At 49.2% G+C, this 14338-nt stretch overlaps 5 protein-coding genes across 5 annotated transcripts; 2 read left to right on the top strand and 3 right to left on the bottom strand.

The window, feature by feature from the left end:
• Positions 1-957: 957 nt before the first annotated feature.
• On the bottom strand, positions 958-3175 carry KY384_000233 (uncharacterized protein; the record flags this gene model as incomplete). Its single annotated transcript, XM_044808770.1, has 7 exons — positions 958-1170; positions 1241-1409; positions 1464-1497; positions 1556-2401; positions 2465-2567; positions 2739-2990; positions 3053-3175. The coding sequence occupies 7 exons, from the start codon at positions 3173-3175 to the stop codon at positions 958-960; spliced, it is 1740 nt and encodes a 579-aa protein (XP_044665523.1).
• A 1099-nt stretch (positions 3176-4274) lies between these two features.
• Positions 4275-6828, top strand: KY384_000234 (uncharacterized protein; the record flags this gene model as incomplete). Its single annotated transcript, XM_044808771.1, has 4 exons — positions 4275-4826; positions 5425-5683; positions 5735-6591; positions 6640-6828. 4 exons carry the CDS (start codon positions 4275-4277, stop codon positions 6826-6828), a joined length of 1857 nt encoding a protein of 618 aa, XP_044665524.1.
• An 813-nt stretch (positions 6829-7641) lies between these two features.
• On the top strand, positions 7642-8906 carry YHM2 (Mitochondrial DNA replication protein yhm2; the record flags this gene model as incomplete). The annotated part of the gene is made up of 6 exons (XM_044808772.1): positions 7642-7726; positions 7777-7801; positions 7852-7870; positions 7931-8027; positions 8116-8788; positions 8852-8906. 6 exons carry the CDS (start codon positions 7642-7644, stop codon positions 8904-8906), a joined length of 954 nt encoding a protein of 317 aa, XP_044665525.1.
• Positions 8907-11085: 2179 nt separating this feature from the next.
• On the bottom strand, positions 11086-12693 carry KY384_000236 (uncharacterized protein; the record flags this gene model as incomplete). Its single annotated transcript, XM_044808773.1, has 4 exons — positions 11086-11350; positions 11411-12339; positions 12425-12563; positions 12638-12693. 4 exons carry the CDS (start codon positions 12691-12693, stop codon positions 11086-11088), a joined length of 1389 nt encoding a protein of 462 aa, XP_044665526.1.
• Positions 12694-13577: 884 nt separating this feature from the next.
• KY384_000237 (uncharacterized protein) lies at positions 13578-14031 on the bottom strand (the record flags this gene model as incomplete). The annotated part of the gene is made up of 2 exons (XM_044808774.1): positions 13578-13900; positions 13956-14031. 2 exons carry the CDS (start codon positions 14029-14031, stop codon positions 13578-13580), a joined length of 399 nt encoding a protein of 132 aa, XP_044665527.1.
• Between the last annotated feature and the right edge of the window lie 307 nt (positions 14032-14338).

Genomic DNA, 14338 nt, shown 5'->3' on the forward strand with positions numbered 1-14338 from the left:
ACGGAGATGATGTGGAAATGTGGTATGTCAGAATAGTGAAGAGGGGTGGAAGTGGCAGATTGAGGTAGTGAGGTAAACAAAAGTGCGTAGCCCTAACAACAAAATCCACCTGCAAGAGGCAGGCACGCAACAGGGAACCGCAAAGAGTCCCTTCCTATGAGCAACACCACTATAGCACCCGGCAGCGCCTTTCACGAATACAGAAGGAGTTACTATGTTGAAGCCTTGGAATCGAGACATCTGACAGAAGGTATCAGGGGAAGTAAAGGAAAATGCCATCTTTTAGGCTGGAGAAACGCACATTCGGATGACTTTCACTATTAAAGTGGAAGGAGGTACCCTGTTCAATCATTGAACGCCAGTGCATCTGGCAAGACGCTTTGACGGAATCTTCAAATTCTCCACCCTTGAGCTTTGGAAAGCCTGGCCATACAATTCATCTGTATTTCATATGAGGATTTTCGGCAAGGTCCGTTACCAAGGGCTCGAAAGACGGCAATCGCCAAGCTTTGGAGAGTCTACAAATGCAACAAGCAGGCCTTGATCATCAGGACAGCCGAAACGGTTAATCAACGAGTATCTCAAAGGCTGCCATCTCCGAGACTCGCACAGCCTATGAGTATGACGGAGCAGTCTCGTTAATCTCGACGTTTGATGGGTTTCTTCCATAGAGGCTGTACAAAAAGGTGCATTTGAGTCGTGGGAGGCCGCAGATGCTAGTGACAAAGTCTTCAGCTGCCTTGTATTACATTGCCAAGATCTAGGAAATGATATCAATTCTGGGGAAAGTTCGGTGGCATCTGAAAGCCAGTGGGTATTGGAAAATTGAAGGGAAAATTAGGAGGCGGTGGGGACCGGTTCGATTTCGGCCCATGCTGACCACTTTTGTCAGTGACCATGCGACGCGAAATTGCTATACATTACGTTAGTCAGGTTCGAAATGACTAGGGCCAAGAACTATTTGCCTTTTGATGATACGCCAGCTCCAATTTCAATGTCTGGCTCTTCCACTACCATACCACCCTCTAAAGTCTCCCCACCAGTACCACCGTATTCGGCTGTCAGCATCCATTTTTGATCCGCATCTGTCAGCTTGTATACTGGGATGATACTGACGCCCGTCGAGTAGTCGCTGCAATCTCGTGGGCCGAAGCCAACTCCCCATCGCGTCTGTAAAGGGTTGTTAAGGTGGTGCTATGACAAGGATTTAGAGGGCATAATGAGACGACAGCAGGCTTACCCTGAGTTGCATATCTTGGCTTTTATAGCGTTCCATCCCTTCCTTCGCTGAGATGGCATCCTTCCGCGATACCATTTTGACGAAAGCGTGGCGTTTGTCAACATTGACAATGCAAGTTTGAACAATACCATAAGGGTGGAATATTTTCCGAAGTGTTTCCTCAGAACACCTGCACCAGACTTAGTACACCTATGTTGCAGAAACCAGGCTTCGAGGGACTTACGTGACTCCGCCCACAAAAAGTGTCCGACTCAAGACTTGATTTCCATTAGTTACCGCGTTAAAGAAAGCCGATAAATCTGTATGACGCCATACCTTTGATATGCTCATGAGGTAAATTCTTATCCCAAGTGATAACTTTCGGCCCAGGAGGTGGTAATCTCCTTTCTCGGCCTCTTGGGCTTTCACTGCGCTGGCGATACGGGTTTCCGCTACGACGCTCATCTCCGTGACCATAGCTTGGACTGTCGCGACGGCGACGAGGGCTGTCATCTCGGCGCTTCTCGTACCCTCTGGGTGAACGCGACCGAGAACGTCTATATCGTCCAGGTGGTGAGCGCATACCAAAATCTCCGTTTCGATCACGCGTTGAATTGTCAATAGAACCGTACTGGCTTTGACTGTATGTTTGTTGACCTGGGGGCGCCTGCACTGAATTATTCGTCCCAGCAGCCATAAGCGCTGAAAGAACAGCAGCCCATTGCTCTTGAGGAATGCCTTGAGCTTGAAGCATTCCAATAATCTGGACTTGCTGCTGCAGCTGCTCCGGTGATGGGAGGTTGCTTTGAGGCGCAGGGGCAGGGCTGCCATGCACATTTATTGTCCCACTCTGCGCTTGTGGTAGTGCTGGTAGCGAAGTCAAACCACCACCTATTCCAGCATAAGCATTGCCTGTGGTTGGAATGCCAAAGGTATTCTGAGCTTGTGCATGAGCGGGAGCATTAGTGAACAAGGCAGGAGAACTTTGATCGTAGGAGGTCGAGTTGTTACTTTGCCCTACTTGGTGAAGTTGCCCTGCAATATTAGAATTGCTCTTGGCCATGCTTGCAAGAGCTTGTAAAATATTCGAGGTGTTTTGCTCCTGAGGAGCCATACCAGATGCATCATTCAGTGGAATGTAATCTTTTGGTGGAGATCCTTCTGGAGTAGTACTGTTCAACGCTATGAAGGATCAATCAGACGATGAAATCTAAAGTACGGCAAAACCTTGTAACCGTAGCTTACCATTCGTTGTAGGGACCGCTAACTTGTTTCTGAAGCCAGCCAACATATCTTGTGGAAATGTAGAAGAACGATCCCAGATATCGACAAGTTTGCTGATTCTACCCTAAAATTCACAGAAAATTGCGTAAGTCAAATTTACGCAGCATACTTGGAGAAGGATACTAGGACAGAAATTCTCGTCCTGCGTTTCCATACAGACAATGATGCGGCAACAAGCCGTTCACTTGCAAGGGATCTCAGATGTACGTGCAAAGGTGCGGTCTAGCAAGCATACCTTCTGTTCTTCAGGGGCTCTATTTATAGTTTCGTTCACGAAAGAGGGCAACATCTCCGTGACAAGTTTGTGGCCGGCAGCATACGTTCCGTCTTTTGTTTGTTCACTTGGGCCAAGGGACTGTCCATTCTTCTTCGCCTGTTCTACCCAGCCCCGTGTTACAGAGTCTACAACATAAAGTACCCCAAGTTTATGGGATGGTGGAGCTTTTTTGATGTGTGAGTATATTCGCTGGATGAGAACAGTTGCGGACTTTTGAATACAGATAGAGGTTAGAGACATTCACATTTACGTTGGGGATGAAGGACACTTACTTGAATGTTCGCATTACATAGTGATGTGAGATTAGTGATTTTACTTTGGGTGACTCCAGGCGGTTTGAGGCTCAACATTGACTCCAGGATTTCGTCTAGCTCGCGTGCTACAGGAGCCGACATAGTTGGGTGAGTGTACAGAATACAGACTACTCCAAGGGATCACGATGGATCAGGGGGAGGTGAGAGGTAATGACTACGGTCACTTTGACCCAGATAGCTTTCAGTACTAGGCAGACACAGCTAGAATGAAGTTTTAGGTTCAATAGTTGATGAGTTGCTAAGATATCGGACACAAGCGTGCTGCGAGTGATGCAAGTTGTTTCGCAAATTCACAGTGCAATGTCTGATCGTTGCAATACCAGCACTTCATACCATGCTGCCAGGACGCCCCATCAACCAGCAATCCTTCCAAGCTTGTTCTGTGAAGATTATGCGGATCGCGTCAATGGAGATTCAGATGGCAAAGAATGATGGTTGATGAATTTGCGAGATGAAAGATGAAAAGACGTCGGAAAGCGGTAGACACGCGAAAAGCCAAGATTGGCCTGCCAAGAGCAGTGTAAGCTAAGCCAATATAGGACTAGACTAAGAGGCCATCGAGTCTCTTTCGTTGACATATGTTCAAATCAAGTATCTCCAAGACTTCAGCCTCAAAACATCACTCCGCACTCGGAGATGCTGCATTTAGGTCGGCCAAGTACACTTCAGCATCAGTCACTATCTTTGCATGGCGCTCTATTATACTTTCTGGCTCCACCAAGTGGCAACAGCCACGATGGCTAGGAAGCCTTAGGTAGGAGGGCGGACTACCACTGAGTGGACCCCACCGAGTCTCTCTCTCTCTCTCTATATAAATATATAGACAATCAATCGTTCTCCTGGGTCTCTCATTTTTTTTGTAATTCCTGGTATCTGAAAATTCTAACTTCAGTCTTCGGCTTCAACTATTTCTTTGCGGGCTAGTGCTATTCCATTACCTTGTCTTCTTTTCCTGTTCCGAAGGTGATATTTATTGCCCATTGCCAACATGATTTTCACCTGGTAAGAGTGCTTCGCCATTAAACCAAGTAGCAAGTTAACGGCTGCAAGCGCCCTACATCTCCTGCTAATATCGGTATCGATTGCTGTCGCAAAGCCTAACGCCACGGTGACGCCCCATCCAGGAAACAACGGTATCACGCCTCGTGCGGAACTCGACGCCTCTGATGGGTGGCCCAAGATGCCCGGCGACAAGTATTTCGGCAAGGACGATGTGACGATTGGAATGGGTCATGGAACATGCTGTAACAGACCCTTCAAGGAACTAGGCAGATGCATCGAACTCATGAATTTTGGGGGCTCCATCCCTGGGCCTGAAAGCTCGTGCGCAGAGGATTGGGACTATTATTACTCCTGCCGGGTAAACATGGGCATCACCGCTGATGGCCAGAAGTGGATGGCCTGTTACCACGTGGCAGTGCCTGATAACAGCTTTACCGTCACGCAGGGAGATGTGGATACTATGCAGCATCTAACATCAGCATTTGCGTCTCAGAGGAGCAATGTATGGTGTCCTGATGACATAGAAGGATGTCCGTTAGGTCAAGGTCTGGTTGCAGGTGCAAAGCAGAATTGGGGCGATTTCGAGAAATTCAGCAAGCAATGCGTTGAAACGATGCAGGAGGCGGAAGCATCTCTATTGGATATAGATGTTCAGATGACAGGGCCGCGGCGATTCATGGAGATTTGGGCTTGTCATGATAGCTGGAGGAAAAGTGAACAGCTTTACCTTGTGGACCCCCATGATGGGGGTTCAACGGGTAGTGGACTGACTGACCCTGGTAGATGCAAGAATTTAGGTAAAAACATGAAAGGATAGACAGACGAGTAATGAGATCCTGAACATGCAATCTTCCAATACTTCATCCCAATGCTTTGCGTGTAAAGACAAAGCCAAAGGCCAAAGTGGTGGATACCATGTGGAGCTTGACACTCCAAGAATGGGTACCCTTGCTTTTGCTTTGGTGGCTTAGTCTGGTCAGCTCGGCAAGGATCGGTGTGAGAAAAGGGTTTTCCGGGATTCAATAATAATAATGGGAGCTCTCGGGGAGACTTAGCGGGAGATCTGACGTTTTGCTTTGCCCAGCAAGATTTCGTTTCTTTTCTTTATTTGAGCTTCCCAACACCGCATTGCCCGGAATCAATTCTTCCTGTGAAGATGATCCTGGCAACCAGGATGAACAGCGCGATTGCGCTGCAACGAACACTGCGTCCAGTCTTCCACTTGACGCAGCCAATTGCCATAAACGGCTTCCGGGCCTACTCATCCGCCCAAACGAAGGTAGAAATACTCCGAGAAAATGTGCTCACCGATCCTAACATTTTCATAGTCCCTCAAAGATACCTTTGCAGACAAAATTCCCAGCGAGATCGAGAAGATCAAAACACTAAGAAAGGGCTATGGCTCGAAAGTAGTTGGCGAAGTGACTCTGGATCAGGTCTACGGAGGCGCTCGAGGCATCAAGTCCCTCGTCTGGGAAGGCTCGGTCCTTGATTCAGAAGAGGGTATCAGGTTTCGGGGCAAGACCATCCCAGAATGCCAGGAGCTACTACCAAAAGCGCCAGGAGGAGCTGAGCCACTCCCAGAAGGTTACATCTATCTGGTCGAGCTCATTTATAAATACAGCTAACACGCTTCAGGCCTTTTTTGGCTCCTTTTGACCGGTGACATCCCAAGCGTAGAGCAAGTACGACAACTGTCAGCGGAATGGGCTGCCAGAGCAGAAGTTCCAGGCTTTGTGAAAGAGATCATCGATCGTTTGCCAAATACGCTTCACCCAATGGCCCAGTTTTCCGCCGCTGTAACAGCCCTCGAGCATGAGTCTGCATTCGCCAAGGCCTATGCTAAAGGGATGAATAAGTCAGAGTACTGGGCTCACACTTTTGAGGACTCAATGGATGTGATTGCTAAACTGCCCTCAATTGCGGCTCTGATTTACCGTAACGTATACAAAGATGGCAAGGTTGCCCCCGTACAAAAAGACCAAGACTATTCGTTCAACTTTGCCAACCAGCTGGGCTTTGCTGAGAACAAGGATTTCCTCGAACTCATGCGTCTATATCTGACAATTCACACCGACCATGAAGGCGGAAATGTCAGCGCTCACACTACACATCTTGTTGGCAGTGCTCTCAGCTCTCCTATGCTCTCACTTGCTGCTGGTCTCAATGGGTTGGCAGGTCCATTGCACGGCTTGGCTAACCAAGAAGTGCTCAATTGGCTTCAGAAAATGAAGAAATCTGTTGGCAGTGATCTGAGTGACAAAAGCATCACAGACTATCTCTGGTCTACGCTCAAGTCTGGCCAAGTGGTACCAGGTTACGGCCACGCTGTCCTACGCAAGACTGATCCACGCTACATGGCACAACGCGATTTCGCCCTCAAGCACCTACCAGATGACCCAATGTTCAAATTGGTCAGTCAAGTGTACAACATTGCGCCTGGCGTCCTGACGGAACATGGGAAGACGAAGAACCCATTTCCCAACGTTGATGCTGTGAGTGGAATTTTGCATTAACGGGAATCCATGTGCTGACTTCAATAGCATTCTGGTGTTCTCCTGCAGTACTACGGCTTGACAGAGGCTAGCTTCTACACAGTGCTGTTTGGTGTCTCACGTGCCATCGGTGTGCTGCCTCAATTGATCATTGATCGCGCGGTAGGCGCCCCTATCGAGAGACCAAAATCATTCAGCACGGAAGCTTGGGCCAAGTTGGTTGGTGCTACGTTATGATTTCGAGGGATCGAGGGATGTAATCATAAAGGAGCTCGCCCATTTCCAGATTGTCATCGTCGATCAGAGTACTCATCTATATACACGCTTTTCGAGGGAAGCGAAGGTCGGTTTAAAGCTTACCATTTGAGGGCAGAGGCGTAAGAGTTGGATTTGGGCGATTGCTCGCTGTATCTCTGTATTATGCTAGTGGTGTGTTGAGGCTGTTGGGAATCCTGAGCGATGCTTGTAGTGGAGCCCCTACACTACGAAAGGAATTGTCTTCACCCAGTCCGGACACCGAAAAGTTTGAGCCGCTTGAAGCCGAGACTATGATAATAATGGATATTTCCGTAATGCATTGAGTTTTCTTCCCGGGCGAACGATGCAGCTTCGGGGGCTCAATATTAGGGCTGAGATTTAATAGCCAAGCGCTGTTCCCAAACTTTTCTACGCTAGAGATCCACCGCTACCTAGGCTTGGCGGGTACCAAAATAACAGCATATCCTAATTTCAAGAATCTAGCTATATATAATCAACGAAACGTTTTTTAGTAAAATTTTGTATACGAAATATCTTCTTGAGATACAAATCAGTGACTTTATACGCAACAATATCGCTATTAAAATAAAATTAAAGGTAATATCTAAGCATATAACTTTCCGCCAAGACTAGAATATGCTGTTTTTTTGGTACCCGAGGGCTAGGGTGCTGATTAACCTGGTCCATCGGCGACTTGCTCTACGAAATTAATCGTCTTTGCGCGTTGCCCCCCATTTCCAGTCACTTCGTCCTCACTTCCCCGTCAGAACTTCGTAGAATCTCCTTTTAATCATGGCGACGGTACCAAAAGAACCCATCCTGGGCGGCGGCCCAAAGACTCTGGAAAAGAAACCCGTCAAGTTTAGCAACCTGCTTCGTGAGTGCTTGAAAGGATGTAGGAAGGCCGAAGACTGATGAGATCCGTAGTGGGAGCTGGACTCAACATGTTCGAGTATGTAGCGAGGCAGGGAAATCACATTTGAATATGCTGACGGGTCGCAGAGTGACAACTTTGGGCCAAGTATGCGCATTGTTCGATCAAAATTTTGCAGGAGCTGCTGTTGACGTCCTGCCTCATTAGCCTCTCGAAGTCATCAAGACAACCATGGCTGCAAACCGGAAGGACGGCTTCACAGGTGCTATGGGGCGGATATGGGGCAGAGGTGGGGCTCTAGGCTGTACGCATTCTCCCACTCTCACTTTCGTACCGTTCATGCCGAAGGAACCTTGACCTCCCCAATACCATGAGCTGATGTCTGCCCATAGATTTTCAAGGCTTGATACCCTGGGCCTGGATCGAAGCCTCAACCAAGGGCGCCGTCCTCCTCTTCGTCGCCTCGGAAGCCGAATACTACGCCAAAGTGGCCGGAGCCAATGATTTCACTGCTGGCATCGGAGGGGGTATGGCAGGTGGTGTTGCTCAAGCATATGCGACCATGGGCTTCTGCACCTGCATGAAAACAGTCGAGATCACGAAACACAAGATTGCCGCCTCTGGGCAAAAACCACCGGGCACGATGGAGACGTTCATGGATATTTGGCGTCGTGAGGGTATCAGAGGCATCAACAGAGGTGTAAATGCGGTCGCAATACGGCAGACGACGAATTGGGGGAGCAGATTTGGGTTGAGTCGGCTGGCAGAATCCGGGATCAGAAATGCGACGGGCAAAGAGGAGGGGCAGAGACTGTCTGGGCTTGAAAAGATCATAGCGAGTGGAATTGGTGGTGGGATGAGCGCTTGGAATCAGCCTATCGAGGTCATCCGGGTCGAGATGCAAAGCAAGACCGAGGATCCGAACCGACCGAAGAACTTGACAGTTGGGAAGGCTTTCCGATACATTTATGCTAACAATGGTCTGAAGGGACTGTACCGGGGTGTGACGCCTAGAATCGCGTTGGGCATGTGGCAGACGATCTGCATGGTGGGCTTCGGTGATATGTGAGTCCCCTCCTTTTGCTGGATACTCGAAGGCGGATGATACTGATGACATCACGTCAAAAGGGCCAAAGAAGCCGTAGAGAAGCTCACTGGTGACAAAGTCACAGCCAAACACTAGCCCCAGAGAGAGTGACACTCGTCTTCTTTATTTTGCTTATAAAGAATACTTGCAGAGTGGCGTCAGATGGAGGTGTCTATGTTGAATGCCACCCGATTCAACAACATGGCAATCCAAATCTGGCTGTTTCCTTCAGATGATCCTCTCGCAAAGCCACATACTCCTTGTCACACGCTGCTTCCATTAGGAAACTTGCGATGAGTCAGTTTCCAGGTATAACCGGCGTATTGCAGGAAAAGCATGTTTGCACAGCCCAGGCGTCAAGGTGTAGCTTGGGAGGATTTATAGACTTATGGCTTTGTTCGAGTTGTATATTGCTCGTTGATTTATAACCCAGGATAGAGATCAATTATGTACAATGTCAAATATCCCTCGACCACCACCACAAGATGTGGATGGGGTATCATGGCCCGACGGCGAGCATCACAACTAAGTACTGGTTATCTGCCTATGCTAACCTTTCCTCTGCAGGCATCAAATAATCAATTTTCTTCGAAAGATGTTTTAGCTAATTTTATCAAGTGATGAGAATAGACGAGTCCACAAGAACGTTCAGAACGCCGTCCTGCCGTTCACATACCACAGCCGCAATATGAAGCGTCAATCAACAGGCGAATGTCAAAGAAGGCCGCTCTTGGCTATGTTCATAAGGGTGGAGCCATTCCTCTCTCATTCTCGCCTCGTACGATTGGATGCAGATTGGCTTTTATCTCAAAACAATGCTATCAAGGAATTTGAGGCAGCTACAGGTTCCAACGCACGCGCACAACGCACCCTCGCCGAAGTACGCCTTCGTGCTTTTCTCTAACAGAAGCCGGCGAGATGGCGTTCAAGGAGGATCGTCTTTGTGACTGCAACGATTAGATGAAATTAGCTGCTGTGTCGATGTCTTGATGTCTTGCTTTCATACGTAAAAGAAGGATTTGACTCCCAATCTTCCCCTGCTATTGAGGCTTTCGCCTAGCTATAATGTTTATGATCCCCATGCTGGCATGAGGTAGATTGCTTTAACAAAGGGCGAAAACATCAAAAAGGTACACAATCTACAAGGGTATGAGCTAAATGTGTGAAGAGCATGTCCGATTATACCTACGGATTGTTTCGGCTTCAATTAAGAAGATACAAGCAACACACAAATTGAAGATGATTGAGAATATTTACACTTAGACGTCGATGGCCATGGTCATTCTCGAATACTACAGCTGCAAAAGGCTTCTTGACCACCCTCATGTGGTTCGTACTACGCGCTGCGTGCGACGTGGAAATTCCTAATCATGACTTTCTCATGCTAACACTGATAAAAGCGATCTTTTCCTCACCTCCTCTTCCATTCTGCTCCCCAAACCCAACGCATCATACAGCAATTGAAGCTCTACCCAACAACTCATCAACTATCAAACATGTGCCTTTACAGGTACTGTAATTACTGCTGGCAAATGGACAGGAAAGTCCTCATCTCCGACAAATATCCGAATTGCGCCAATGCAGTCCGTTGTTGCATGTGCTACGTGCTCTTCCAAGCCTGTTGTCAGCCCGCTTCCGTGGGACCTCACACCAACCTCTACTGCGACTATCATTTGAATCAATATGAGCGACGTCCGGTGAGCGAGCCAATCTTCGAACCACCTTATAAGTGTTGTGGGAGACTTCCGCCGCCACTTCAACCTCCCAAATAACAGACTCCATGAGCTGTGGTTGCTGGTACGAGCATTGGCGATCTCGTAAGTACACCAGAGCAAAGACTATTGACCCTGGCTGTTTTGAATGAGATTGCTCCTGCTGGCGGCTTCTTCGGATGCACTGATAGCGAGAAGCTCCTCCTCTTAAGGTCGACGTCGACCAACAGGCACTGATGATCGTGAGAATATTTCTCTTCTAGATTTATGCAATGAGAAAGTCAGACAATCAACTTGATGATCAGTCCTACTCCTGGTTTCTGATCCTCCTTGAATTTGGTTCGGAATGGACGACAGCACCGGCTGGCATTGACTCTTACGGCTTCCGGGACGTCTATCGAGAGGATTAAAGGCACATGATGGGATTTTAGACGACACAGGCCTTGAGAAGATGCAAAAAGAATAAATTTGCTTGATCTTGCTAGCATATGCTTGCAAAGGATTACTTGAAAATAGGATGCTTTAAGTAAGAGTCGACTGTCTACGCACTCTTTGCCTCCCTTTCACGTCGCACCGGCTGGCCCTCCAGCTACGCTTGTAGTTCCTCCCTTATCTGCATTCTTCCCTTGGTCGTCTTTTGCCTCTGTTGGAGCGCCACTCGCCTTGAAAGATTGCTCGAAATCGGCAACGATATCATCAAAATGCTCAGTGCCAACAGATATGCGGATCAAGTCTTCAGTCACTCCACTATCAGTCTTCTCCTCATCGCTGAGCTGCTCGTGCGTCGTCGACCATGGATGGATCGCAAGCGTCTTCGAGTCACCAACACTATCGACCTCAAAGTCAGCTCACGCACTTGATGTCCAACCACAGCAAGGGGATACCCACTTGGCCAAGTTCGAAATCAACTTAAATCCATCCACGATCTTCGCTCCCGCCTCACCTCCACCCTTCACCCCAAACGAAAGCACGCCACCGAATCCCCTCTTCAAATACTTCTTCGCTAATTCATGGCTCCCATGGCTCTCTAACCCAGGATAGCTAACCCAACTGACCCTCTCATTCGCCTCCAACCACTTCGCCAATTTCAGAGCATTCTCCGCATGCCGTTCCGCCCTCAACGACAACGTCTCCACCCCCAGAATGAATTCATGAGCCGCAAATGGATTCATCGACATGCCTAAATCCCGCAAAATCTCGACCCGGCACCGAATCGCAAACGCGATGTTCCCGAACGTCTCCCAGAACTTCAGCCCATGATACCCTTCACTAGGCTCATTGAATTGCGGGAACCTCTTCGCATTAGCCCCCCAGTCGAACTTGCCCCCATCGATGACCACACCGCCGATGGTCGTTCCGTGGCCCCCAATCCATTTCGTGGTCGAGTGCACCACGATATCGACCCCGTATTCAATCGGTCTCACAAAGTAACCCCCCGCACCAAAAGTATTATCCACCACAACAGGAACGCCTTTCGCATGCGCCACCTTCACAATCGCCTCGAAGTCCGGGACATTGTACCGCGGGTTGCCTATACTCTCGATATAGACCGCCTTCGTCTTGTCATCGATCGCTTGCTCGAATTCCTCTGCGCGATCGCCCTTGACGAATTTCGTGGATATGCCGAGCCGTGGGAAGGCGACTTTGAACTGGTTGTAGGTACCCCCGTAGAGGTTGGAGGTGGATACGATGTTGTCGCCTGTGTGCGCGAGTGCTGTGATGACCATCAATTGCGCGGCTTGGCCTGAGGAGGTGGCGATGGCGGCGACGCCGCCTTCAAGGGCTGCGAGACGTTTTTCTAACACGTCGACGGTGGGCTAGGAGGAAGGAAATGTTAGTGGGGGGGGGCCAGGAGCCAGTGCAGAAGCCGGGGATTGAGTGGCTAGCAGGAGGGGAGCGTACGTTCATGATACGGCTGTAGATGTTGCCGAATTCTTTGAGCCCGAACAGGCGGGCGCCGTGGGCGCTGTCATTGAAGGCGAAGCTCGTTGTTGCATAGATGGGGACGGCGCGGGCGTTGGTCGCTGGGTCTGGTGTTTGACTGTGCAGCTCAGTCAATCAGGCTTGCTTTCCCGTCTGAAGATAGAAACATGAGGCGGGGAGAAGTTGGCATACCCAGCGTGCAACTGCAATGTCTCGAACTTCTGAGTGGGAGGCTCTTCTGAACCCATCTTGAGGACTTAAACGCGCTTCACCGCCGGTGGTGTGTTTGCAGCGAAATGAGGAGTGAACGATGGAGATGGAGTATGCAGGAACGCGTAGAGGAGAAGAAAACAATCGGGATGTGGGAGTAGAATAGTTCCCCCACCTTTATTTGCCATGTGGTCGAGGGTCGAGGGGGTTTCTCAAACCATCTCCACCTAGCACCAGTAGCGCGAATGATGCCATTGCACGTGACTAATTGCTCTGACAGCACCGACAGTGGCCTGACAATGGCCTGATTCAGAACAAGAGAGAAAATAGAAGCGAGATCAGAGCATGGACTAGTGCAGAGGCTCACTCTTGACAGACAAGCGGTCAGAAAGCGGGAAAGCAGTTGCGCATATTCCGTGTATTCGTTTTTCAGCAAGAAAAGTATTGTATGTACAACAGTCACCAAACCGTAGTTCCTTCCCCTAAAAAAGCCTTACAGAGGTCGAATGGTTGCGCGGGCTCGTAAATCTTCGGGAATGTAGAAACAAATCGCTCATATGTTCGAAAGAGGTATGTCCAATCATCAAGTCATTCATCTTGTCCAAAGGTTTCGCGATGTTTTTGAAACTCTTCAGTCTGCGTTGATCATGTCTAATGATGCGCAGAGCTGCTGCAGAACCTTGCTGCGCTGAGTCTCTTCCTGCCGAGTCTATCGGCTTAGGCGCTTGCCTTGAGCTCTCCACCAACCCAGGTCTCGTGGTGGGTCTGCTCGGCCGTGGGGGCATTGCCACGGGTTCGGAGAACGTGGAGAGAAGCTAGAACGGTTGTCACAAGGTATACAATACTGAGAGAACACATTAGCTCGGACGATTCTGATATCGACTTCCCATCCTTAAGGGAGAAGTCAGAAGAGCATCAAGACTTACAATGCCACAGTCCCAAGAGCGGTACCCCAGCCCATATAGCCGCACACATGGCCGCCACAGAGGACCAGCTTCGATCGGAACACGGCCAACCTGATGGTGCTAGCAAACCACAGTATGCACAACACTGCGTCCAAGGCGAGGACAATCCATTTATTGAAGAAGCGAGGATTTGACTTGCGGTTGGCGTGAGTGATTTGTAGTGGGGCATTGAAGGTCAGGTAGGGTAGCGAGAGGAGTGTCAAGGCTCCCACAACCAGGAGCAAGACCGGGGCTTGTGGGCAGATGGAGGGTTTGGTGTGCTCTAGGTACCATTTCGTGACTACGCGAGGCACCCCATCAGTGCGCTAAGCGGATGCTTGGAGGGAGGGACATACCAAAGCCATTGAAGCCAAGAGTGGCAATTGCAAGAGCGGCCTGCAAGGCGCGCAGAGGGAAATTGAGGTTCAGCATTTGGTGCGGTATCAGGAGGTTGTCAAGGAGGGTGGAGAGCAGCTGGGATTGTTATACAGCTGGTCTCAAGCTTGGGGATATAGCTGTTGTGAGCGCGGAAAGGTGAGACAGGTTGTTTTTTTTTCTTAGGCGACGACAGGGGAGTTGAGGTTGTACTTTGTCGCAATATGGACGCTTGTGCGGTGGAAGAGAGCGATGATAATCTGTTCGTATGGATGGAAACGTGATTTTGTACCTGCAAAAAGACTGTGATAGTGGATGAATGCCGTCGAGGCTCTGATGAAAGCGAAAAGAATGTGGGGGTGGT

Source organism: Bacidia gigantensis (genome assembly GCF_019456465.1).
Source record: "Bacidia gigantensis strain McMullin 20006 chromosome Unknown contig_49, whole genome shotgun sequence".
NCBI classification, from domain to species: Eukaryota; Fungi; Ascomycota; class Lecanoromycetes; order Lecanorales; family Ramalinaceae; genus Bacidia; species Bacidia gigantensis.